Source organism: Mercenaria mercenaria, chromosome 6, assembly GCF_021730395.1.
Source record: "Mercenaria mercenaria strain notata chromosome 6, MADL_Memer_1, whole genome shotgun sequence".
Taxonomy (NCBI): domain Eukaryota; kingdom Metazoa; phylum Mollusca; class Bivalvia; order Venerida; family Veneridae; genus Mercenaria; species Mercenaria mercenaria.
The window spans coordinates 8,830,453-8,855,198 of NC_069366.1; the positions used below are offsets into that span (position 1 = coordinate 8,830,453).

General features: G+C 34.8%; 1 protein-coding gene and 1 long non-coding RNA gene across 2 annotated transcripts; both read right to left on the reverse strand.

Annotated features, from left to right (window-relative positions):
* Window positions 1-4,453: 4,453 nt before the first annotated feature.
* Window positions 4,454-9,994, reverse strand: LOC128557567 (uncharacterized). The gene is made up of 3 exons (XR_008371248.1): window positions 7,164-9,994; window positions 6,082-6,258; window positions 4,454-5,385 (listed from the first exon to the last, which is right to left on the reverse strand). It is a non-coding gene; the product is annotated as an uncharacterized LOC128557567 (long non-coding RNA).
* Window positions 9,995-10,058: 64 nt separating this feature from the next.
* LOC123549715 (pancreatic lipase-related protein 2-like) lies at window positions 10,059-18,089 on the reverse strand. Its single transcript, XM_045338032.2, has 5 exons — window positions 17,954-18,089; window positions 17,574-17,751; window positions 15,950-16,181; window positions 11,837-11,950; window positions 10,059-11,682 (listed from the first exon to the last, which is right to left on the reverse strand). Exons 1-4 carry the CDS (start codon window positions 18,085-18,087, stop codon window positions 11,880-11,882), a joined length of 615 nt encoding a protein of 204 aa, XP_045193967.2. The 5' UTR covers window positions 18,088-18,089; the 3' UTR covers window positions 10,059-11,682; window positions 11,837-11,879.
* Between the last annotated feature and the right edge of the window lie 6,657 nt (window positions 18,090-24,746).

Genomic DNA, 24,746 nt, shown 5'->3' on the forward strand with positions numbered 1-24,746 from the left:
GAAATTCACGGATTCCGATAAAAGACAAATTTACAACTTGTAACTATTAATACTCTTAATCAAGAGACAGAAACCTAGTTTCAGAATTTAATTAGGTAAGACTTACACGCGTATAGTGCAAGTTCTTCTTGGTTAAGTTTTCTCTTTGTTCACTATAATGCACACATTAGCAATATATATAGCAATTGGTGGATATAATGGTCTTCCTGTTAATTGTGGGGTTTGTTTTCAAGTTGAGAATAAATTTCATGTCTGGAAATTGCTCATGTGCACTTTAATAAGCTTACAAAACCAATATAAAACTCACATTATTAAATGATACTGAGAAGTAACCGGCCGGTGTTGACAAATCCAAAACTTTTAAGTATTTGTTCGCTGATTACATTTTATATAATCAATTCTTTGTACAATGTATTACTATATTGTGTTTTTTACTATTATGTGTTACTATCATAACTGAGTAACTTTTAACTAATATCTATGTTAGGGTCATTCTGAACATGTTTAATGATTGGCTTTCTTCACAGAAATCGAGACCCACTGGCAAGATATTTGTTAACATAAACAGAGTAAAGTCATACACTTTTCGAACTTAAAAACTTCATTTGATAAACACGTGCAACAATTAAAGAGAAATGACAGCAAGGGTCGCACTCAAAAGAGTTCTTTAAAGTTTCACATATTTGATAAGGAAATGAAAGTTACATAATTTATTTTAGGTTGATTGTGAAGCAAGTTCTACAATTTATATTAATTCCTCTCGACACTCATTCCTGATGGAATCCGTCGCCGCCGCGAGGGTATGAGAGAAGAGAAGCCCGTTCCCTTTTTAATGCTGAGCGCCAAGCATGGGAGCTACTGGTACCATTTTTCACGTCTTTGGTATGACGCGACCCACGACCTCCAGAATGAAATTTGTTAAAATATCACTACTGGATGCACATACCATTAAACACGGTTTAAAACCCAGTAAAATAACCATTAAAATAGGAAAAACCGTTAATAAATCCCATTAATTCTTGCATCACTTTATTTAACAGGTTTCACAATGTTAATGGGTTACATGTTAAAATACCACTAAAACACCCATTTTGACCATGAATCTTGCCATTAAAAATTTAGTTTGGTAGCTAAAGGAGTTATTGGCTTTGAAAAGATAGTGAAATTCTGTATATTTTGAATTTAACAGGATTATTTATGGCCCTTAAATTTGATTTAATGCCCATTAAATGTTCAGGTTCTGTACAAGTTTATTTAAGGGTAAACTTAATTGTCTTTAACAGCAATCTGATGCCCATTAAATCCTTCATTCTGTAAAATGTGATTCGTATATTTTCTTTTTTTTTTTTTTTTTTTTTTTGGTTTTTAGCTTGCACTCCCATTGAATGCTTATAATTCTAGTCCCATAATGTTCTAAAATGGACTTTAATCACAATAAATACATACTACGCACACATCATCTATAATATATCATGATGTTATATTTAGTTGCATTAAAGTTCTTCCCCCTTCATGCAGTTACGCCATTTTTTTCAGATGTTTGCCAAATTGTGTTCCTACAAAAAATCGGATTTATTTTAATGAAAGTCGGATGAAAACACATTAATTTATTTGATAACATCAATCTACATTATTTTGGTAAGGATAAATATGTATTGATGCATGTCACTTTTTCTGTTTTTTGTTTTTCCTGTCCAAATAATCAGCATTTGTATAAGAAAATGGGTGGGGTAAGGAATTTACATTATAAAATGTGTTCAGACCAGTTTAGGTTTTTAAATTAATTTTCCAATCCTTGAGTAGAAACTAAGGTTTATAGAGAAGTGAACAGTACACATTATTGTGAAGATTTACAGTCTGATTTAAATTTATTTGGGGCATGGGCAGATCAATCGCTTCTTCGTTCCAATGAATCAAAGAGTGTGGTACGCTTGATTGGGGAGGGGGAAGCTACTTGTGATGCAATCCCTCAAACATTTGCTCTTAGCTGTTTAAGTTCATGCACCTGAGCACAAAGTACTGAAGTAGAGCTAAGTTATGATAGCCCATTGTGCGCTGACATTGTCATCAACAGCTGCTTTTTGAATAAACCTGATGCCTAATGTCTGTACCAATAAAAACTTGATCAGAATGTTTGTCAAATTTATAATGTGAATAGTTAAAACTTCCCACATGGTCACTTGATCTATTAAACAGGTACCTTTAAACCCATCTCAATACAACACAATACAATACAATATCCATTTATTTTCTCATTTCATATGAACATATGACAGAATAAGGATACAATATGATAATATGTACGAGGCTGTTACATGTGTTTACATTACAAAATATTGAGAGAGAAAAAAGAAGAGACAAATATTCTTCTAGCATTTTACAAAACAGTACATATGTATAGATACTATTACACGTGTAGTAATACGTAGTTTAAATCAATACGGCAAATATAAATATGAAGTTGATTATCTTAAGATGTCTAATTCTGATGGCAAATTTTTATGGCCCTTAATTTGATGTACCATTAAAATATTACGAACCCATTAAAATTGAATCTGGCATATTGAATGAGACCATTAATATTTTTTTAATAATTAACGGCCATTAACAGAGTATTTAAAAAATTAATGGCCCCATTAGTTCTTACTTATTAATGTGGAATTAAGGGGTATTTTTAATGGCACATTAATTTCTTGCCAATTAAAAATTTTCACGGAGTTTTAAGGAGCCTGTCAACTTATTTTAATGGTTTACTTTAAGCAGCTTTTCGTGGCCATCAAAGTCATTTTAACAAGGTATATTTTACCAGGGTTTTAATATACTTATTTCATGGCTTTTTAATGTATGGCATTAAAACTATGGTCATGAAAATCCCATTAAATAGTAAGAAGTAATGGGTGAATTTTAATGGTGACCTGTTAAAACTCTGTTAAAAAAGTTTGAAAAAATTAAGGCCAATTTCATGGCCCTTTTAATGGCATGTGCCTGCAGTAGTGTATGTGTCCATTTTCTTCGGTCTCATCAGCCCAAGCCGAGATAATCCAAAGGTATTGCTTTTATACGTTTTGTAGGTAAATACATGGGATATTCAAGTTTTATATGAATACTGTTATATAGCTTCGCCCAATGGGATGTAAAGAGGGGGGTGAGAAGATAAACTGTATTCTTACAAAAGTGTTGTGGTATAATGGATTCTTCAACCATTATTCTTCATACCATAACTTGAATCGTCTGTTGATTCTGTACTCAAATTTCCTCTTGTCTTAAATTGAAAATGAGATTTCCAAAATAAGTGTATTTTGCAGATGTTGAATGTTATGTACTCGTGTACATACCAGATCAAATGTGTGATAGATTTTGCAAGTCAGAGAAAGCGTTTACTTTATCATCCCTATAAATTTTCCCTTCAGATTATACCGAAGGTAGTAGTCTGGAAAAAATGAATATAAATTAACATGTATCCAGTCCCATTAAATATTTCCAGTGTTAAGATATCCTAAAACATGCAAGCTTCTGAGTGCTCAACAACGTTTCCGTAACTGTTACGCTCGTCTCTGCAGTTAGGAAGAAGCGATTGATGCAATATTCTACTTGCGACAGATTGGTCCTTTGCTTGTTATTTAGCTATTTTTGTTCATTAAAGATGGCCGCGACCCAGTAGGGCACTATGGCTTTTGTAAGCTAGCTTTCGTTTGGTCACTTTTTATAAACGAACCGACATACTGTTCTAGGTTGTTGGTTTACTTTTTGTAATTTAAAGATAAAGCTGGGAGCCAGGAATTTGAGGTGTGTGAGCCAGCAATATACCCACATTTAAATCAAAGGCAGTCGTTTTATCGAATTATTTAATTCAAATCAGGGCCGTAGAAACAGGGGGGCCAGTCCCCCCCCCCCCCCCACCCCACCCCTAATAATTTGACCGATTATGGTAATTATCTTAGCAATTAATTATATTTTGACTGCGAGTCCATTTTAGATGTGACCTGTTACCAGACATGCAGTTTTATAAGTGTATTGTTAACCTTATAAGTGTCAAATAAAAAAAGAGATGTAAAATGATAAGAAAAGCCTTAGAAAAGCGTTTCTTTGACGGACCCAAGCCCAAGGAAAAGGTGAGGGGTTTTATTCTATACTCATTATACTGTATTCATTTGAAAATGTCAAAGTATGTGGTATATTGTATATAAAATTGCAGTGGTAAAAGTGACCTTAAATGCTCACAAAATGCCCAAGAATGCAGGAAATGAAGCGCTGAATTTCAAAATTTACAGGAGAAGCATGCCCCCGGACCCCCTACCTAGTCGCCTACTTTTCTATTTCAGCCTGTTCAACAAAAACTTATTGACAACCCTGAATACTGTAGTCATTGGAGCTGGGTCTGTTGTAGGTCGCCTTATTTATATAATATGTGCCCCCGCCCTTCACCCCCCCCCCCCCACCCCCATCTGAAAATGCTTCCTACGGGCCTGCAAATCAAAGTCAGACAATAAATTTAAGCTATATCTGTACGTAAAAGCCTAGCAGAATTCACAAGAAAAGCAGTGATTACATGCGAGTAGAAGGTAACACACTGAGGAGTTGAAAAATAGAATTTTTGTTAAACTTAAATATACAAAATAGTATTTTATTCCAATTATGCTGTTATAAAGCTAACTGTTGAGTAAACTATTAAACTTAGTACAACGTTTTGATTTAGGGATCTTTTACCTCTACTATTTTGGCATACTTTTTACAACGAAAATATTGCTGAGAAATCAAAAAACTGCAACATGTATAAACCTTCTTATCATTAGTTACTTAATAAAGCAAAACACTATATGTCAACACATATCTTATATCTTGTAATATCTATTTCTATTTTTGTTTCATCATTATCAGTTTCTAAGTCTAATGACACTATAAAGTATCCATTTACATGGTCTATTCATCAGCAGTCACGGTAGATCCATGAGAAGCCATTTTCCTTAATCAGAAAGTAGCCGTTTCCAAGATCCACGCTATCAGTCGGTATCTTGAACAGTGTCTTGAACAATGTCAGCTGACGGCGGCCATTATCTATAAGTTTTTTTGTTTGTTTTGGGTTTAACGCCGTTTTTCAACAGTATTTCAGTCATGTTACGGCGGGCAGTTAACCTAACCAGTGTTCCTGGATTCTGTACCAGTACAAACCTGTTCTCCGCAAGTAATGCCAACTTCCCCACATGAATCAGAGGTGGAGGACTAATGATTTCAGACACAATGTCGTTTATCAAATAGTCACGGAGAATATACGCCCGAGGATCGAACTCGCGACCCCGCGATCCGTAGACCAACGCTCTTACCTACTGTGCTAAGCGGACGGGCTTATTATCTATAAGTGTTAAATTGTATCCGCAGAAGTGAATCCTGCAAAAGAAAAGTATGAATGATTTTTTTCTTTCAAACCAAGATTATTATGTATTCCTCTTTAATGCGATTTATATCTCAACATAATTTCTCCTACTGCTCCGTTTAATAAATGTTTCTTTTATATTTTAGGATAAGCGCATTTTCGTTTAATGTGAAATACATGTAGTCCTACAGGTACAGGTATAGCTTTTTCTTTTTTTTTCTTTAAGGTGTAATGTCAAACGAAACAATTACAGGATATATTGCGATTTTTCAGCTTTGATGGTGGAGGAAGACCCCAGATGCTCCTCCATGCATTACTTCATCACGGGCGGGCACCAGGGTAAAACTACCGACCATCCGTATGCCAATCGGATGGCTTCCTTACATAAAGAATCCTACGCCCCGAGTAAGGATTGAACCCACATGGGTAAGGTTCAAGTAATTTGAAGACGGATACCTTAACCACTCGGATTAATAAAGCCAAAATGTGTATTATAAGACAGTGCCATCATAGATGTGTTTATTGATTCTATATTGACGATGATAATTTCTATTACCTTTTCAATTATTTTTTAAAAGTCCGTCCGCAATTTTCATTTATATTGATAATTCGCTATTTAAACAGAGGAAAGAACATTCACAGCACACATAAACATGATAAGATAAGGTATTTAATATACATGATATGAAGTATTGAGTAAAAGTCTGTACCTTCGACCATCTACAACAGAAGTTATTGTGAGCTTGTAAATAGTGACAGAAGGCCTATGGGACCAGAATGACCAATACTCCTGGAATGTTAACTTCACCTCTACTATGTCATCATTTCTCATACTGTTCAATACAATGACGTCACGTTGACTTCCAGACGCGAATGGGTCACTTCCACTACAAAATATGTTCTTTTAAAGGTACTAGAGAATTTAAAACACGTCTGAGAAGAAGATGCGATATTCAGTCATTAAGCTATCTAATCTCGGGATATAAACATTTTAAAATAAGTAGACTCCCTGAAAGCACTGTGTATGACAACTTAATCGCAAAGAAGGTCAATCACTAAGAACAGAACTGTAATGGGAGGAATATAGTGGACTTACTCTAAATGCTTACATACGTAAATTTAGAGTATATGGAAGACAAAATTGTGGATACAGTAAAAGAAGAGGAAGAGGAAAGGGTGAATAAAAAAGGTGGAGAGCATAAAAAAGTGTGGTATAGGGAAGTAACACCAGAAACATACAAATTAATATAAATAATATATTAAAGGAAACGTAACAGACCGAAAACATGCTGAAAATAGAGGCATCTGCCATACAGCTCCTCGATCTTATTTCTATGTTGTTTTCGTTTCTTTTGTTTTTGTTTGTTTTTTTTTTTTTTTTTTTTGTTTTTTTTTCTTTTTGCTTGTTTTTTTTCTTGTGGGGGTGGCTGGGTGAAGAGGCGGGTGTTGTTACAAGACTATTTTCTAAATCAGTGCCAGAAAGTCTTGATCCCTATCACTTAATCATTTTAAAGTTTTACTCTCTGAAATCATTGAAAAGTAAAATTTCACAAAATTTCACATATTGTTTATCTTGATGACTGTTGGAAAATGATTAGGGGGTAGAAATCTGCAAGAATTCTTTCCGAATGTTTGAATAAATGACAAAAAAAGACACAGTCTAATAACCAAAAGCTGCATAGATTATTTTGGATAAAATGTTTTTATAACGGCCCTTGCAATTTTCCTGGTAGTACTGTCTTGTGGTACTGGTCAGACATAGAACATGATGGAGTTACAAAACTATACATACCTCTCCATGACAACACTGTCCGACGTCCTATCCTGTCCAATCACTTCAATTTTTATTTTTCCTTCGGTTGGATCCATCTTGCCAAAGGCAATTTCAACCTGGTTGGTATATCCTTTAATGTATATATACATGAAAATAATTATGCAGATTATAAAATGCTTTCCAGTTTACAGATATCAGTAAATATTAAAGTTTACCTTGAGCAAATGCGCGATCAGTTAGTGTATTTTTCACATGTCTTGTCATAATAAAAGTCAAGTTGAACAACATTGATGTACTAAAAATGCGTGGACTTTTACTCTGCATTTTGTAACAGTTTCACACATTTGCAAATACGTGTAACGGCTATACATTTATGTTAGTTTACTTAATACTTCGTTACAGTAAGCCATGTGCGAAAGTTTGTTTTACAAGTTATGTAAGTATAAATATACAGTTTACCACAAAATGGACTTTTCTTGTGCGGAGGTAAAATTTCCCAAGTGCTAGAAACTTGTCTGCGTTATAACCCATCTGTGGACAAACTCCTCGTGGACACGTGAGGCAGTTCTCCTTGTTCCCGTCAAGATCGCTGATACTACCAAACGAGTGTCCATAGAAAGGACATTTTGAATTTATTGACTCGATGAATAGATAGATTGAACGACTGTGGCTACAAGACAATCCATTTGCACCTTAAGGCACGTGAAAGAATTATAAATTTGGATATACTCACGATGTTTGTTGCTATGATTCATGAACTGTTCTAAACAATTGCGAATTAAAGCAGCTGAAAACAAATAACTTGTTTTATAACAATTAAATCATAAAAAGACGCTAAAGCAAATACAAACTTGAATCTGTTGTGAAATACTCGTTTACGCCATCATCGTATGTGGAAAATTCAAGTTATAGCACTTGTATCGACTTGAATTTGTTGTAAATGATGCACCAATTCTAATGGAAGATTCTTGTTGAAATAAAAATGATAAAAGTAACAGGAGGGTCATGATGGCTCTAGATTGTTCACCTCAGTTTCACAGCTCTAACATGTTTCTTTGTTGGTAGGAAATAATTGTGGTAATATAACAATTTTCGCAGGTCATCAAATGAAATACTGCGTTAAAATAGAACTGTATTAAACGAGATAATTTTCACAGTGTCCTGCATATTACTTAAAAGCCAAGCAGATGGCAGCCATAGGGTTTTGTAATTCGGGCTGTCATCCTTAGCAGAACTTCATTAAAGAAGCATTGGAATATAAAGAATATATTATATAAAAAATTGGCTGCAGATCTGTAATTTTAGCGTACTAACTGATAAGTGTATCAGCTATATATCCTGAGAATTTCATTGCCAGTCCGATTTTCAGAAAGAAAGCTTTTAAATTTCTAAGAACTAAGAAATACTTATTTTCTAATATACTTTTTCATTTTCACATTTTTTCTTTAAATATCTTAAATCTAAGGTTATCCCTTCTTCTCTTCATAACTAATGAACATAGACCTTATACTCTATAGAAAATTAATGTTTGTCTACCTTGCTAAGGCAGGTAGACATCCTTATAACAGGTTACATGATTTTGCGCGCTCGGACAAATGTATACTTTCCCCGCTAGTAGACTAGAATATTTTTCGGCGACGCCGTCTAAATTCGTTTTCGTTACCTATGCCACGTGACTTCAGTTTGCAAATCAAACTACTTGATAACGCATTATAGATAATTTATCAAAATGGAAGATTTATGCAACGCTCTGCCTGATTGGACGAGAGTGTCAATTTCTTTCACTCTGTTGATTGTGCTACGCTGAGTGAAATGTAGACAAAGCGTTTATCCTAAACGACGCTGTTCACAGTTTTAAAGCTAACTTTGGCTCAGTATATTTAGCAAGAATATTGATATATCTCAAAATGATAAGTAAGTTTAATAAATATGATGAAAACCTGTTCAAATACCAACATATATCAAATTAAAGAAAGAGCTGAATACGGTCTGCGTATCACATGAATAAGGGTGTGATAAGAGTCTTTTATGTAGAGAAGTGCTTTTTAAAAGATTTTCCTTGTTACAATTGTCGTCTGTATATGAAAAGGTTTCTTGCTTTTGTGACTTATTCAGATTGCATATTAAAATGAGTACTTGTTTGGTTTGATATATTTGTTATAAATTATTTAACTGATTTATTATATATGAATATTGTTCTTTAGTATGGCATGAAAATATTGAACTCAGTTGAAATCTGTTTTATTATATATATGCTATATAATGACTGAATCTCATTACACTGAATCGAAGGTACGCTGCATACAATTTATCTATGTGATATGACTACGGTCAAACTTTGCTTATGAAACAGAAATAATGACATAATTACAATTGTATGTTTTGCTTGACCTTCACTTTTTACAAGTGTGACGTCATTGTCCAAAGATTCATGAATAGCGAATATGCATTTGTTAAAGTGGGATCAGTTGGCCTATTTTAGAAATAAATAAAGATAATAAATAAAAAAAATCCTTTGATTTTTTCTCATGTATTCTAATCAAACTTGATTTGTAGCATCTTTATTAGGCCCGCAGTCAACTTTGTTCAGCTGGGACATTTAACCCCTTTTAGGGGCTGCTAGAGCTAACACTAGAAATGCCTTTATACAGCGTCTCATGAACAGCTTGGTGGATCTTTGTCATACTTGGTCTGGAGCATCATTATAAGGTCCTCTTCCAAATTTATTTATATAGGAACTTGGGCCCTATTAGGGACCACTATAGCTAAAAGTAGATATGCCTTTCTTCGCATTAACCACTAAAATGTAATGGATTTTTATCAAACTCGATGTGTAACAATATCGTAAGGTCTCCTGCTATTTTGTTACAAATGGGAATAGTGACTAATTTAGCTAAAAATATAAACACGTTTAATGACCTCTTCTCATGAACCGCTTCATGAATCTTCATCAAACTACTGCTGTAATTATTCGTCTAAGGATAAACGAAACAAAATTGCAACCCTACGAAACTTTTGCGAAAAATTAAAAGAGAACCATTCAAATTGTTAAAGTGCGGTGTTTAGTTTTTAAATTGCTTTCCTTATTACAATTCGCCGACCATCATTTTTAAAGATATTTCTTGTTTCTGCTGTTGGTCCCTTAAATCAGTCGAATGGAACCATTTCAACGCAACTGAGAGAGAAGCTTACAAGACAATGCTACAGTTTAGTATAATAAATCAAGTTTGTTTGTTTGTTTGTTTGTTTAACGCCGTTTTTCAACAGTATTTCAGTCATGTAACGACGGGCAGTTCACATAACCAGTGTTCCTGGATTCTGTACCAGTATAAACCTGTTCTCCGCAACTTCCCCACATATAGATGATTTCAGACACAATGTCTTTTATCAAATCGTCACGGAGAACATACGCCCCGCCCGAGGATCGAACTCGCGACTCCGCGATCCGTAGACCAACTTTCTCCCTACTGAGCTAAGCAGGCGTGGTTCAAGAACAGAAATAGTATTACGGTTTTGATTCCATATTTAGCTCAGATGGCCCTAAAATCAGTCAAGCAAAACCATTTGAACAAATTTAAGAGAGAAATAAACATATTAGGATGCAGACAAAGTTTGGTGATGATCCTGCAATTTTCTTCATGAAAAGAAATCGTTTAAACTTGTTTTCTTTTTTATATTTTTAACACTGGCGGCATTTAAAATCAATCAACTGGTTCCATTTGAAAAATCTGAGAGAGGACCTCACAAGGATGCTACAGACTGTGTTTGGTGATGATCAGTCGCTTCGTGAGAAGTAGAACAACTTGAACAAATCTCAGAGAGGACCTTATAAGGATGCTAGATACCAAGTTTGGTGGTGACTCATCAAGAAGTGCGTGAGAAAAAGTCGTTTAAAGGTTTTCCTATATCTAGAATTGGCGGTCCCTAAAATCAATCAAGCAGAACCATTTGAAGAAATCTGCGGAAGAAAGGATGCTACAGACCAAGTTTGGCGTAATTCTGACTAAGTGTCAGAAGAGAAGATATTAAAGTAAAAGTTGACTTTTGCAAGATGTTCAGGTGAGTTTAATAGCTAATAATATATATACATGTATTAGTATTCTACAGTAAATGCACATTAAAATTGCTTGTGGTACTGCTGTCATGACAATATATCTTATTAACTAATTTTCATCAAAAGCTTTTATCTCAATTGCATTTTTTACATTTTTACCAAGGGATAGTGTTTAGCTGTGTATAGTTTGTTCATAAGACGCGCGAAGATTTACATATATTTCTTTCGTTCAATTTTGTCTGGTAAATTTGTAGACATACTTTGAGTTTTGTTAACAGAATTGTATTCAGGTAACATTTATTTTTAGAGTTAATTCACGTGTAATAGGTGATGGCTTCATTCAGGAGGACACATCAAAACTATCGATACAAAACTTTGACGTACCTGTCAATGAAAACATAGAACTATCCGAGCAGCCAGGTTGATTCTTCCCTCCATTAGGATAGAAATCAATGTGACCAGTATCTTTCATCCAGCCGAAACCTACGCATATACAAAATACTTTAGTACTATTTTAAATTTAAAACCAAAATACTTTCTAACGATCTAATGATATATAAGAATCACGGACAATTCATTTACCATGCTAGTGTCTTTTTTAAATATTCTGACTTAATAAAAAGGTTTCTGAATTTACCAGAAGAATCCTCGAAGCCATCGGTATGTATGATGTCAACGAATTAGGCATCAGACTTGTCAAGGTGAACTAATGGATCTGTATCTTTGTATGCCGGCTCAGCGGGGTCTAACTCTAAATAAAGAGGTCAACATGTAGTTCAATATATAAAGTTAGACTATCTTTCAATTTTCTTAAGTCATAAAATATAATTGATTTCGAGTGTAAAATGTACAGTTTCTTCGTAATACACAACCGGAATAGTTCGGAGAAAACTGTACTCGAGAGCGCAGGTCAGCTTTCGTTTAATTCACCATAGTGTTTATTTTATCAAATATTGTTTAGGATAGAAAATTCAAATACCTCTTAGAAATACTAATCATTTGTTTTCATGTTTAGGTCATTGTTGATGTTTACACCTCCAGTAAATTTTGTAATGGCGGAATGATTAATTTTATCCATTAAGTTTGGTATAGAAGACTAGATGGCTGTTTACTATTATTACCGGTCAGATATTGCGAACTTCTCAACAGAATGGATTTGGTTGACCTTAAATATTTGTTATTTTTTTCGATTGAACCATTAATTGTTCAAAAATTATTAACATTATTTACTTGATCAGTATATTGTTTTTGTTTACAGCTTTAGCGAAGTGAATCAGCAAGTCTATTAGATTATACCTATTATAATTTTGTTTGTTGTTTCAGTACCTGTCATTTAAATCAAAATGTGTTCATTTCCGGAAAGGCAGAACATTAGAGACAAATCATGTTTTCAAAATAGGAAACAATGTCCTAGAAATTGTTCAGACGTATAAATATCTAGGAGTAGTATTCAACAGAAACGGAGACTTCATGTACAACGCTGACACTCTCGGAGAAAATGCAGGGAGAGCACTCGGAAAAATCATTTCTAAAGTTCACCATTTAAAGGTCTCTCGGTATCAAAACCTTTGAAAAACTGTACTTCTCGTGTGTAGTACCAATATTGGATTACTGTTCGGGCGTTTGGGGAAACCGGAAATTTCAATGTCTCGAAAACATTCAACATCGGGCAATCAGATATTATCTAGGTGTCCATCGTTTCGCATTTGTACTTGCCATCACAGGAGACGTCGCATGGCTCCCGGGAAACTATAGACGGTTGAATAATATTATCCGTTATTGGAACAGACAATTATCGTTTAGTGAGAACCAATTGACAAGAAATGTATTTGAAATGGATTACAGATTGTGTACAAATAATCGGTGCAGTGATTTAAAAGAAATGTTATCCTTAATTGGTCTTTACGAGTCTTTCAACAACAAAACCGTTATCAATCTAGACTTAGCACTCTAAAAGATAAATCATTATTACAGCTGTATATGGAAAAACGGTATTGAGAGTGTGTCTAAATTGAGAACTTCTGTTTCATTCAAAACAGATTTTGAGACAGAAAATTATGTTAAATTAAATCTGAAAAGAAATGAACGATCCCTTCTCGCCCAACTAAGATGTGGTATTCTACCACTACGTATTGAGACTGGCCGGTACATCGGGGAAAGAGTAGAAGACAGAATATGTCTTTTTTGTAATGACCACTGTATCGAAAACGAGACACATTTTGTGATATGCTGCTCTTTCTATAGACACATACGTCGTGAATATTTTAGTGAACTATATGGTACAATTGACTTCGACTCAAAGACTGATTCTGGAAAATTGATTTATTTGATTAATAACAAACCTCGCACACTGGCAATGTACATTGTCAAAGCGTACTTGTACAGACGTCATAGTCTATATGGATAATTTGACTCTAAAACAGTAGAGATAATATTACTTGCATCGTATGATTACGAATAGATCGATTTCAAGTTTGAACAAACATATTACATCACTATTATAATTTGATATTTTATTTTAAATACAGAGCTATTACTACATTAAATATTTTGTATTCATTTGTGACTTCATGTAAATATTTATGACTACTTGTTTAAAAGTGACTTATAGGCCCATTGGGCCGGGTGTATTTTGTATGTATTTGTATGACCTAGTTATGTAAAACTGTTTACACATGTCACTATAATACATAACTTACTTACTTACTTACTTACTTTTATTTACGAAAATACCAAAGGCTGGTTGATTCTACATTTGTTGTTTACAGTTATATGAGTGCATAATGGGCATTTTATTGGCATGATTTTTGAAATTGCTATCATGAGTATTTTGAAATACTTATAAATATGTTACTGCGATGTAAGTCCTTGAAAAGGTATAAATACGCAGAAAAAGGCTCAGAAAGAAAGAGAAATGAAAAGAGAGACGGAATACGCAGGATAGATTTGCTGTTTAACATAGATGAAATCGGATAATTGAACAAGAGATCGATCGGGTTAGGGAGAGGGGGTTAGGGAATTTGGAAGATTTGGAAAGGGTTGGGGTTTTTAAATTGAAGTAACATGGAAGTGAAAATTATTAAAAGGTTTGTCGTGGGACAAAACGGTTCAAGAAGCTGACGTATTTATACCCGAATTGATTCTAAGTATAGTTCATCTTGTAAATAAACCCGCGTGTGTTAAAAACTGCTGACTTTCTTTATCTATGCAACATGTAAATTGGCGTGTGGTTTTATCTTCCACTTTCTCCACTTAACAGCGAGAAATGATACATGTTTAAAAAAACAATAATGCATGCAGTTGGCCTGGTAGAACAGTTGTTAAAGCTACACTGTAATCAAGGTGTCCGGTGTTCTAATCCTGTACAGACACTGGAAATTTCTGACATGAGTGTCTTTTGAATGTCTCCCACCTAAATAAAAGGCCAGTATTTGTTATTCCCTCAAAACCACACTGTTTATTCGCCGAGAACTAGGCTAAGTTAACTGGACAAGAAAAGGACGCCATATAAACAGAGGTGGAAGACGAATGATATCAGACACAATGTCATTTGTCAAATCGTCACGGAGAACATACGCCCTGCCTAGAGATTGAATTCGTAACATAGAGATCCGTAGATCTGTGCTCTTTATTGAGCTAAGCGAAAGGGCTGATGAACATAATGAAGAGAATTAAAAAATGACTGGTATGGCATAATATAAAGACAATTACTGATAAATAAATTAGTTAAATTTTACGGCAAATCGACGCGAAGAAAAATGCCATTTTCACCTAGTCTGTTTATTTGTTTTGGGTTTTACGCCGTTTTTGCAACAGTATTTCAGTCATGTAACGGCGGGCAGTTAACCTAACCAGTGTTCCTGGATTCTGTACCAGTACAAACCTGTTCTCTGCAAGTAACTGCCAACTTCCCCACATGAATCAGAGGTGGGGGACTAATGATTTCAGACACAATGTCGTTTATCAAATAGTCACGGACAACATACACCCCGCCCGAAGATCGAACTCGCGACCCCGCGATCCGTAGACCGACGCTCCACCTACTGAGCTAAGCGGGCGGGTTATTTTCACCTAGAATTTAAAAACGAATCGATCATTGCTAAAAACAATATAAATATATGTAGTGTTTAGAATATCGGTAGTAAACAATAATGACCAATATGTTTTTTAGCAATTGCTTTAATTGTTTATACAAGATTATATTTTTTATCATAGAATTCTGTTTCTGTAAAAAAATTCCCCTATTGTAACTCACTATTTGTTGTATTTCCTGGTTCTTTGGGATCATACAGTACAAATAATTTTATGGACGCATTGGTCCTGAGGGCTAAAACGCTTTCCTACGAAGGTGAAGACCCCGATCTCGAATCCTCACTGCGGTGTGTCAGACACTTTATCGCAACATTCTCAGTACCCGTAGCCTTAGATTTGTACCAGCAAATAGAGGAATGTAAGGTATAAATAGTTTTATATATTCAATAATAGAGTCGCTCTACAGAGCTTATGTTAATTATTTCACGAAACGACGGTAAATAAAATATGCCTTAATCTTTCACCTGTACTCTGATAGTATTCCATTTAAGTCGGTGGTAGAGGGCGTGAGAGATGTTGCAAATTTCGTAACCTCCCAAGAACAGACTCAGTGGAACGCAGTCTGCATTCCTAGCTTGAGTTCTATGCGTCCGAACGATCTTTTAGAAAGTATTATCTGGCTTTAAGGCATTAATAATTTGCAAATTGAACATAATACCTGTAATTCTGCCGATCTTGTCTGTAAGGTTTCTTCCATCGTAGCCGGCTATATGGGCTCCCAAACTGAAGCCGATGATATGTACTTTCTTCGGAGACACACCGTACTTGGCACGCAGGTCTTTGATCATGTTGGATATCTTTGCTCCAACCAGACGCGTGTTAGCAACTGCCTGATTGTAGGGGATACCTGATCCTTGCTTCCAGTCAACCGTGACCACTGACATTGATTCCTATTTAAAATTATAGAAAATTCAAACCAATCTCATACTTTTTACTGTTTGCAAGTTGTCAGGTTACAGGAGGGGGTGGGAGGTTGTTACAATCATTCCTATTTACATACAAGGAATGTGTTAGAACTGTACCTGATTACCTACATAGACTGTGTTAGAATTGTACCTTATTACCTACATGGACTGTGTTAGATTTGTCTGTGCTCACGTACATGGACTGTGCTAGAACACTCTTTCGTTACACCCATGGACTGTGTTAGACATATCTCTGGTTACCTATAAGAAGTGTGTTAGATTTGTCTGTGTTCGCGTACATGGATTGTGCTAGAACAATCTTTCGTTACACACATGGACTGTGTTAGATATATCTCTGGTTACCTATAAGAAGTGTGTTAGATTTGTCTGTGCTCACGTACATGGACTGTGCTAGAACTATCTTTGGTTACACAGATGGACTGTGTTATCTATAGGAAGTGTGTTAGAATTGTCTCTGGTTACCTGCAGGAACTTAGTTAAGAATATCTCTGGTTATATTAATGGAATGTATTAGAATTGTCTCTGGTTACCTGCAGGAATTTAGTTAAGAATATATCTGGTTACATTAATGGAATGTATTAGAATTGTCTCTGGTTACCTATAGGGATTGTGTTAGAATTGTCTGTAGTCCCCCGTTTGGACTGCCTTTCTTTTACACCATAATATTGAATGATAGAATGTTCAATTATACTTTGTCTCTTCAACGTTTGGCACAAATTTTGAACATGTTATTTTAAATTTAAGTTTGAGATAAAACATTGATTAATGTTTTGCAATTTTTATTGCTATTGACATGACGGTATAAATATATGTATATAAATGATGACACGTAAAGAAAAAAAGTTCTAGGAGCAAAGTAGGAAAGTGCGTTGGAATATTGGGAAAATCCGTGCGTAGCATGTTTTTAATCAGCCAGTTATTGATCTTGTTTCGTGGACCAACTTATGAGATGACTCCTAAAAAGTACTAATGTGTTACAACACCGGTCAAACGTACTTGTATGGACTGCATGGACACTATATTTTGTTGGGAGAAAGTCAAACCTTGACAAAAATAAGTAACTGACTTTTATTTCCTTACTCATGTAATAAAACACTTATTGAACAGCTTGTCGGTCAGTAGTCAAAACTATTGACCCTCGGTTCTTCGGGCCTCGAGCAATAGTTGTTAATACAGACAATCAAGCCTTTCATAAGTTGTAAAAAATACTAGCTCATTTTGTGTTAATTGGCAGATGCAGATATATAGAAGGGAACTAGCTTTTTCTTGTTATTTTCACGATAATATTTGTAATAAAGCACTTTTCTTTAAGAATTACTTCGTTACCAAAACATACTTGTGCGCTGTGAATATTACCTTCCTAATTGCGGCTGCCACATCCCGGACCCATTGATCTTCCCCAGACTCCCGGAAACCGTGCACTATAAATTTGAGAGGGAGTGCAGGATCGAAGCTACAGTGAAGTGGATGAGATATGAAAGGCACGGTCGACGTGTTTAATTCGTAGGATGTTTTACACTTTTCCGTAAACAATCTGAAATCGGAACGGATATTGGTTATATTGCTTTTTATTATTTGAAATCGTAAAGGACATTGAATATATTGCTTGATATTATTATAGAAGGTAAATCTACATCCTCATTTATTTTCACGCTGCCGATGGCTGTGATTACGGTTACATGGTACTATTTTTAAGCTTGTGATAGTTCATAATGTAAATGTAATTGAGCACCTACTTGAATCGGACTTCGAAACGTTTAGGTAATCGATCAAGAGTGTTGTTGAAGGGAGCCTCGTTAGTAAAACAACCAAGTTCTCCGTAGCATACCTCAGCCTTTCCTGACCTCGGATGGGACCCGCATGACCCCATATGTAAAGATGTCTCTTGAAAACATATACAACATTTCACTCACAAGTAAGGCCAAAATATGATGTTTCTTGCTTATAAGTCAGTTTTCATTGTCAGATATTTGCCAGTTTTTGTCCATCAACATTCTTAAAGCAAATAATACGCTTATAGCCAAGTAAACATGCGACTTGTGCACGTTTCTGGGCCCATCCCGATTGCCTACACATTTAAAGTAAAGGACCCGGTAATGACAATCGGCAAATTCCGTTCATTTACGTATTACCGATAAGCTATTTCGGCATTCTACGGTGTTTATTTATTTATTTTTTTTTTCTTATGGCGGAAGGATGCTAAAATAAATAGTATACGGAGGATACGTCATCACACGGAAATTGCCGATCGTCAGTGCGTGTCAAACTCCTTAAGAAATAAATCACGACTGCGAGCTTTTCTGCAGGTGCAGTTTACTTACCATCTCGCAGAAGCTAAAAATATTGCTTATTTTATTGATTTATGTACCATTATTATTTTTGTTCTGTCTTTATGGTTACTGAAACATGTTTTAGTTATACATAAATACGAGTAAAACCATTTCTGAACGACAAACCTAAATTGATATATTCAATTTTTTTAAAACAATAGTTTAATCTCAATTTATTATTAGCATAGGAAGATCAGTATTTTAATACATCATAAGTTAAAGCACGAGTGGTTTTGGATAAGAGTTGACTTGCTCACAAAATTAACATCCTGTGTTTTATGAAATATACTTAGAAACATATAAGTTAATATTTACCTTCACTATTTATGTATGAATTCTAAAATAAAAATCGCAGACCTTATTGCGTACATTTCATCATATCCGCTATAATAGGCGAGAAAATTGTGCACTTCTTGGCAGGACATACAGTGCGTGGCCATAATAAAGTACGCAACGTTAGATACATAACGTTAATTTTTCACGACTCTAAAGAAAGTCATTGCTTTAAATCTTTTTATTAAATCAAATCGCTAAACTAATTATAAATTCTCTAAGAGTAAAGTGCTCGTTTAATTATTTTTCCGACAGTTTGATGACGTCATTTAATAATTACACTAGTATGACGTCATAAACAAGTATGCCTGGCAGAGGTCAAGATCTCACCCTAGAAGATAAACAAACAATCGTAAATTTAAGTGAAAACGGTTTTAGTTCTAGAAAAATCGCAAATTTTATGGGAAGAAGTTCTAATACAATTCAAAAATTTCTCAAGAGGTTTCGGAAACGAGGAACAATAGAAAACATTGAAAGAACCGGGAGGGTAAGAAAAACAGACGACAGAGACGATCGTGCGTTGTTCAGGTTAGTGAAAAACAATCGTCGGCAGACTTTGGTGGACCTTACAGTGAAATTTAACAATACTTTAGAAACCAAGGAAGTGTCCTCTCGTACTGTTCGTTGTAGGTTGAGAGAACAAGGGTATCATCGTTGTAGGGTTGCTAAGAAAACAACTATCTCTGCAACAAATCGTAGGGAACGAGTCAGGTGGTGTAAAAGCAGGAGTAAATGGACTGTTAATGAAGATTGGTGTAAGTTAATTTTTTCTAATGAAACAAAGGTTGAACTAGGTAAAGACAGAAAGGTTTATGTTTGGAGAAAGCCTGAAGAAAAGGACAGACCCGAATGTGTTGGGCAATATTCTGACCACTCCCCGCGCGCTGGTATTTCGGCCATGTTTTGGGGATGCATAACTATTCATGGTGTCGGCACACTTACCGAGGTTGACGGTAATATTAATTCTACAGAGTATATACGTATTTTGGATGAAAATTTGTGGCCGGTTGTAGCTAAAAATTTTATTGGAAAGCCATGGGTATTACAAGAGGACAACTGCCCGGTGCATAGATCAAACCAGACTGAAACTTGGAAAGAATCGAAAAATATTTCTTGTTTAAATTGGCCAAGTCAGTCACCTGACATTAACATTATAGAAAACTTGTGGAGGACAATCAAGTGTTGCCTTGAAAAGAGACTTGACGAGGTAAAAAACAGGGCCGACCTCATTCGAGTTGTGAAGGATATTTGGTACGACATTGATCCAGCCGTCGTATCAGCTCTGTACGAATCATTACCAAAACGTCTGCGGGCTGTTGTAAAGGCAAAGGGATCTATTACAAAATATTAACAAGTAAGTTACTTTTGATTGACAAAGTTTTGAGTAACCGTAGTTAATACCTCACGTTATCAAAATTCAACGTCAAAGTGACGTCGCTTTTGCGTACTTTAATATGGCCACACACTGTAGCTGAGATAGAGTGCATTGGGTGACAGTTTGGTACACACTAGTAAATATTACGCCACAGAATAAAACAAAATAAAATGTAAATTTCCAATGAAGTAAACATTTACGAAGGAATAAATATTTTGACTCTGGCAAATCACTTGAAACTAAAAATTCTCCCGATAACACGTGGTCAAATCTAATGATAGATGAAGAGGAGAGCCTGAAACAAATCTGGTTTTTTATCTCTTTGTTTTTACTCATCCGTTGTCATCATAAATACATGAAACAATAAGTTTGTCAACTAAAAGCGGTCATGAAAAGAGCAAACGTTATAACGCCGCGTCAAATCGTACTGTTTCTACTGGTATAGACCACTGTTTCTACTGGTATAGACCAATATAATGCAAGCATCTCATATGACGACATGACAAAGATGTACAATGACAGTTCAAATATGTATATACAAAATAAATCAGTTAGGAATATAGTATCGTCGAACTTCATTCGCTCGTACTCGAAGGGACAGGCAAAGTTTGTTCGAGTTATCGGTAGTTCGAGCCACCGAAACAATATACAAGATAGGGATTTTGGCTGGACCTGGCGATAAATTCGGGCAAAGGGTGGTGTTGAAATTATCCCAGTTCGAGCGAAAGAAATCCGACTGTATAGCAAGCTAAATTCGGATTTACATGATAAATAGAATGGATGGAATAATTTCATGCAAATATTTGTTGATAAATGATACACCATAACGCTAATTTTCATGGCAATGTAGTTTTCTTTTTTACACTTTTTATTCATGATTGTGAGGAAAGAAAAAGAAAGATTAATCGATATTAAAAATTCGTGTATAATCATCTAATACACAAAGCAAATTCGCACATATAAACACGAAACATAGCAGCAGATATTGAATAAACAGTCAAAGTAAACTCTACGATGTTTTCTCTACTGTATCTAATATGTTTTCTGTCAAAATGTTGTGACTATACAGCAAGCAGTATACATGTGTATGTATTGAATTAATAGTCAACGTAAACATTACGATAGTTAGCCTACTTTATCTAATATGTTTTTTGTCAAAAAGTTATCAAAACAGATAATGTTATATACAGCAAGCATAATAGATTATTAAAGATGTAAATCTTTACAGTTTTACCTAGAAACAAATTCCATAAAAGTACTAGTTGTGAAGGTCCCATGCTGCTCATAAGTGTATCCATATATTTATGGTTCAAGTTCGCTTATATATGATGTGACCTAGGCACGAAGTAATTACCATTGAAGACTTCAATTGTATAAGTGTCTTGTGGTTTTAGTATAAACCGGGGTGTATTAGTGCAGAAGAACACGAAATGTAACGGCTGTTGCGGATATTTAAACAGAAATTAAACAGAAATATGCTTAAGTGTTCACCCACATCAATATCCCCATCCCTTTCAAACTACATAACAAAAGTAGTAATAGGTCACACACGTGTCCTGTTAAGCAGTTATAACAAATAATAGCGTTAATTAACGAAATATTACTCAAATCCTGAACTGAGACCTTAACCGTGTCCTAAAGCCGAAACGCTTGAAAACATGATTCTGCGTATTTTCGTGTTAATAATAAACGTCCATATCTATACATGACAACATATTTTGCCTACGATCATCCTTACACATGGTGCACTTAAGTACGAAATGAGACTCTTATTCAGTGAATATGAATTTTGGCACCCACAACAGGTCTTGTTATAGCAATACAACCAGGGATTTTGGTTCCTGTTATAATGATAAATATTGGATCTAGATGTTAAGAAAAAAAAAATTTAACTTTATTTGACGGTTTTGAACAATATGTATCTACATATTCTAGCATAAAACCGCTGTTCTTGACACGTTTTGGGGATGTTTTAATGCTTATTGATCAAAAGTAAATCTGTTGTGCCTGCGTAATGATTTACAAAGACATATTGCCACACTTTACTGTCCTACCAAGAATGCACTACTACATCCAAAAACTTTCATGCAAAATATGTCTACTGCTGTCTATATCATTTTAGCAGAATAATTACCCTTTGAGTGTATGTATGAGTTTTCATACTGATTAAATAACACCTTAAATATGTATCAAGATTATTTACATGTGCATTTTACATCAATATACCATTTTATCGCTCATACAAGTAAATTCTAAACGACAATTTAATATATTATGAGTTCGGTTTTGTTTTATTTTGCCTTTATAGCATAAGATATATGTAAAAGGCGGGAAATCACTGTAGGCTGTAAATTTATACCTGCTTAGCACAAAAATGACGACAGGCCTGACTAATGTATTGTCCCGTTCCGTACCGAAATGCTGGTCGGATTACCACAATAAATATGGCACACTACCGCACTTTTTGTACAGGGTCCAAATCTTCGTTTCTGCCAATTACTTACCGATAGATAAAATACTTATACCAAAAAATCTATCAGGTTCTTTTACTATTTTGCCAAGGTAAACTACGTGTGACCTTGATCTAAGCCAGTGCGCAGGGAGAAGTTGTTAAACTATTTATGACGGGCTAGCGACACCTGGCGTCATAATTCGATATTTTGAAACATTAAACGTGCGAGTTGCATTATGCTTGCTGCCATGCGTATTTTGCTTTCATGTAAATGTTATAAGCTATTTTAAGAAATGGTTGATGCTATCTCAAGAACGTGATGGTGCATGTTTCTTTCGTCTTATCTCTTGTTGCTTATAACATTCCGCTAAATAGCTAAATAACGAAATCGTTATTTAGACGGTAGAATAAAGTGTAGATTTTCTAAATTTAAAAAATTAATCAAAACGCTAATATTAAACTTGGCAACAAGATTTAAAGCCATGTTATGATAAAACATACAAGTTTGAATTGTGGAATTTTCCACTTGCAAGCATGCATTTGTCAGTAAGACAAATAAGTATGATGACATGTTGCAAAAGCAGTTAATTGCATGAATGAACACGATGTATCATGACGAGAGTGCAATCAACATACAACGTGATACATCAATGACTACCATTTACAAATGCGCATGCAATCATTATGCATATACTTTTTGTGGTTATTCCCTTCCATATATACAGTGGTGTTTATCTGCTACTGATAGAACCTTATTGAAGTCTATGCAAGTACCTGTAAAAATAATTGGCGCACTTCTGTCCAAATCTCATAATGTTGTTTGATACAAATGTTATAAATAGATGGACAATCTAGTTAAACATCTTTTGCCATTTTGTTCCGTGAACAGCAGAAATACTACTCAATACATTTGGGAAAAAGCAATATATTGACATAATACAGGTACAGCCAGATAAACAATTGTTAAAGTGCTATCTGGTTTGTCTAGCTTTCTGTCCAACACAGAATTAATGAAATGTTTATAGTCAGAAAAGCATACTGGTTTATGTACATGAAAAGGACTAATCACCTCCTTTAACTGCATCATTTAAGTACATCGAGAGTAACTGTCTCCCACGTTGTGGATAATCAACCTAAGTCTTGTACATGAGTTTCATATACATTGAGAATTTTCTGCCTTGTCATTCCCTATCAAACTGTGTTTCGTTTCGGCAAGATACAGGGTTCGAGACATCTCAGTAATCCTATGTAAAGTGTAATAATTTGTTGTTTTTAATGATTTATCTTATATAAAAGAAATTGTCGGTATGAATGTTATATAATGTCATTGTTTGCTACGTAGTCTGTCAATATGTCCTCTGTTTTTTCTATATGATGTATAATGTATATATTTATTTGCTATATTCTCCCTATGAGGAGACAATAAAGATGTGTATTTATCTATTAAGAGGATATTATATTGACTTTGGAAGAGAGATAAAAGAAGTGAAATTTAAATTCAAACAAATAAGAGTATCTGTCAAATGAGAAAAACAATAAATACCTCTTTCTTTCTCTCTTTGCTTGTGTACGTGCGTATGAAATAATCTATTTTATTAATTTTGTTTGGTTTAACAATTATACGTAACATGGCGACTTTCCAGCTTTTATGGTAGAGGAAGACTCCAGGTGCCCCTCCGTGTATTATTTCAACAACTGCGGGAACCTAGGTAGAGCCACCGACCTTCCGTAAGCCAGCTGGATGGCTTCCTCACATGAAGAATTCAAAGGCCCGAGTGAGGCTCGAACCCACATCGATGAGGGGCAAGTGATTTGAAGTCAGCGGCTTTAACCACTCTACCACGGTGGCCCCTGCGTATGAAATAAGGCAAAGATATTACCCATATCGTGCTTTTGTATTTTTGTATTGATTATTGCTTCGTCCTTAATTTAATTTCATCATTCATTTCTTCTTGAATACTGAATTTTGTTCAAATTTGAAAGCAAATCGAAATCCATCAAATGTCTTTGCTGTGCAATTTTGCAGTTTTTGGACTATT

What these genes read in the sequence shown, in the direction of transcription:
- LOC123549715 (XM_045338032.2), bottom strand. Translation starts at nt 18,087, where the DNA reads ATGGGGTCATGCGGGTCCCATCCGAGGTCAGGAAAGGCTGAGGTATGC. An exon ending in TGGCAGCCGCAATTAGGAAG is followed by an intron (nt 16,182 to 17,573) that starts GTAATATTCACA and finishes AATTTTAAATAG; the next exon opens with GAATCAATGTCAGTGGTCAC. An exon ending in CAAGATCGGCAGAATTACAG is followed by an intron (nt 11,951 to 15,949) that starts GTATTATGTTCA and finishes CTCTTTATTTAG; the next exon opens with AGTTAGACCCCGCTGAGCCG.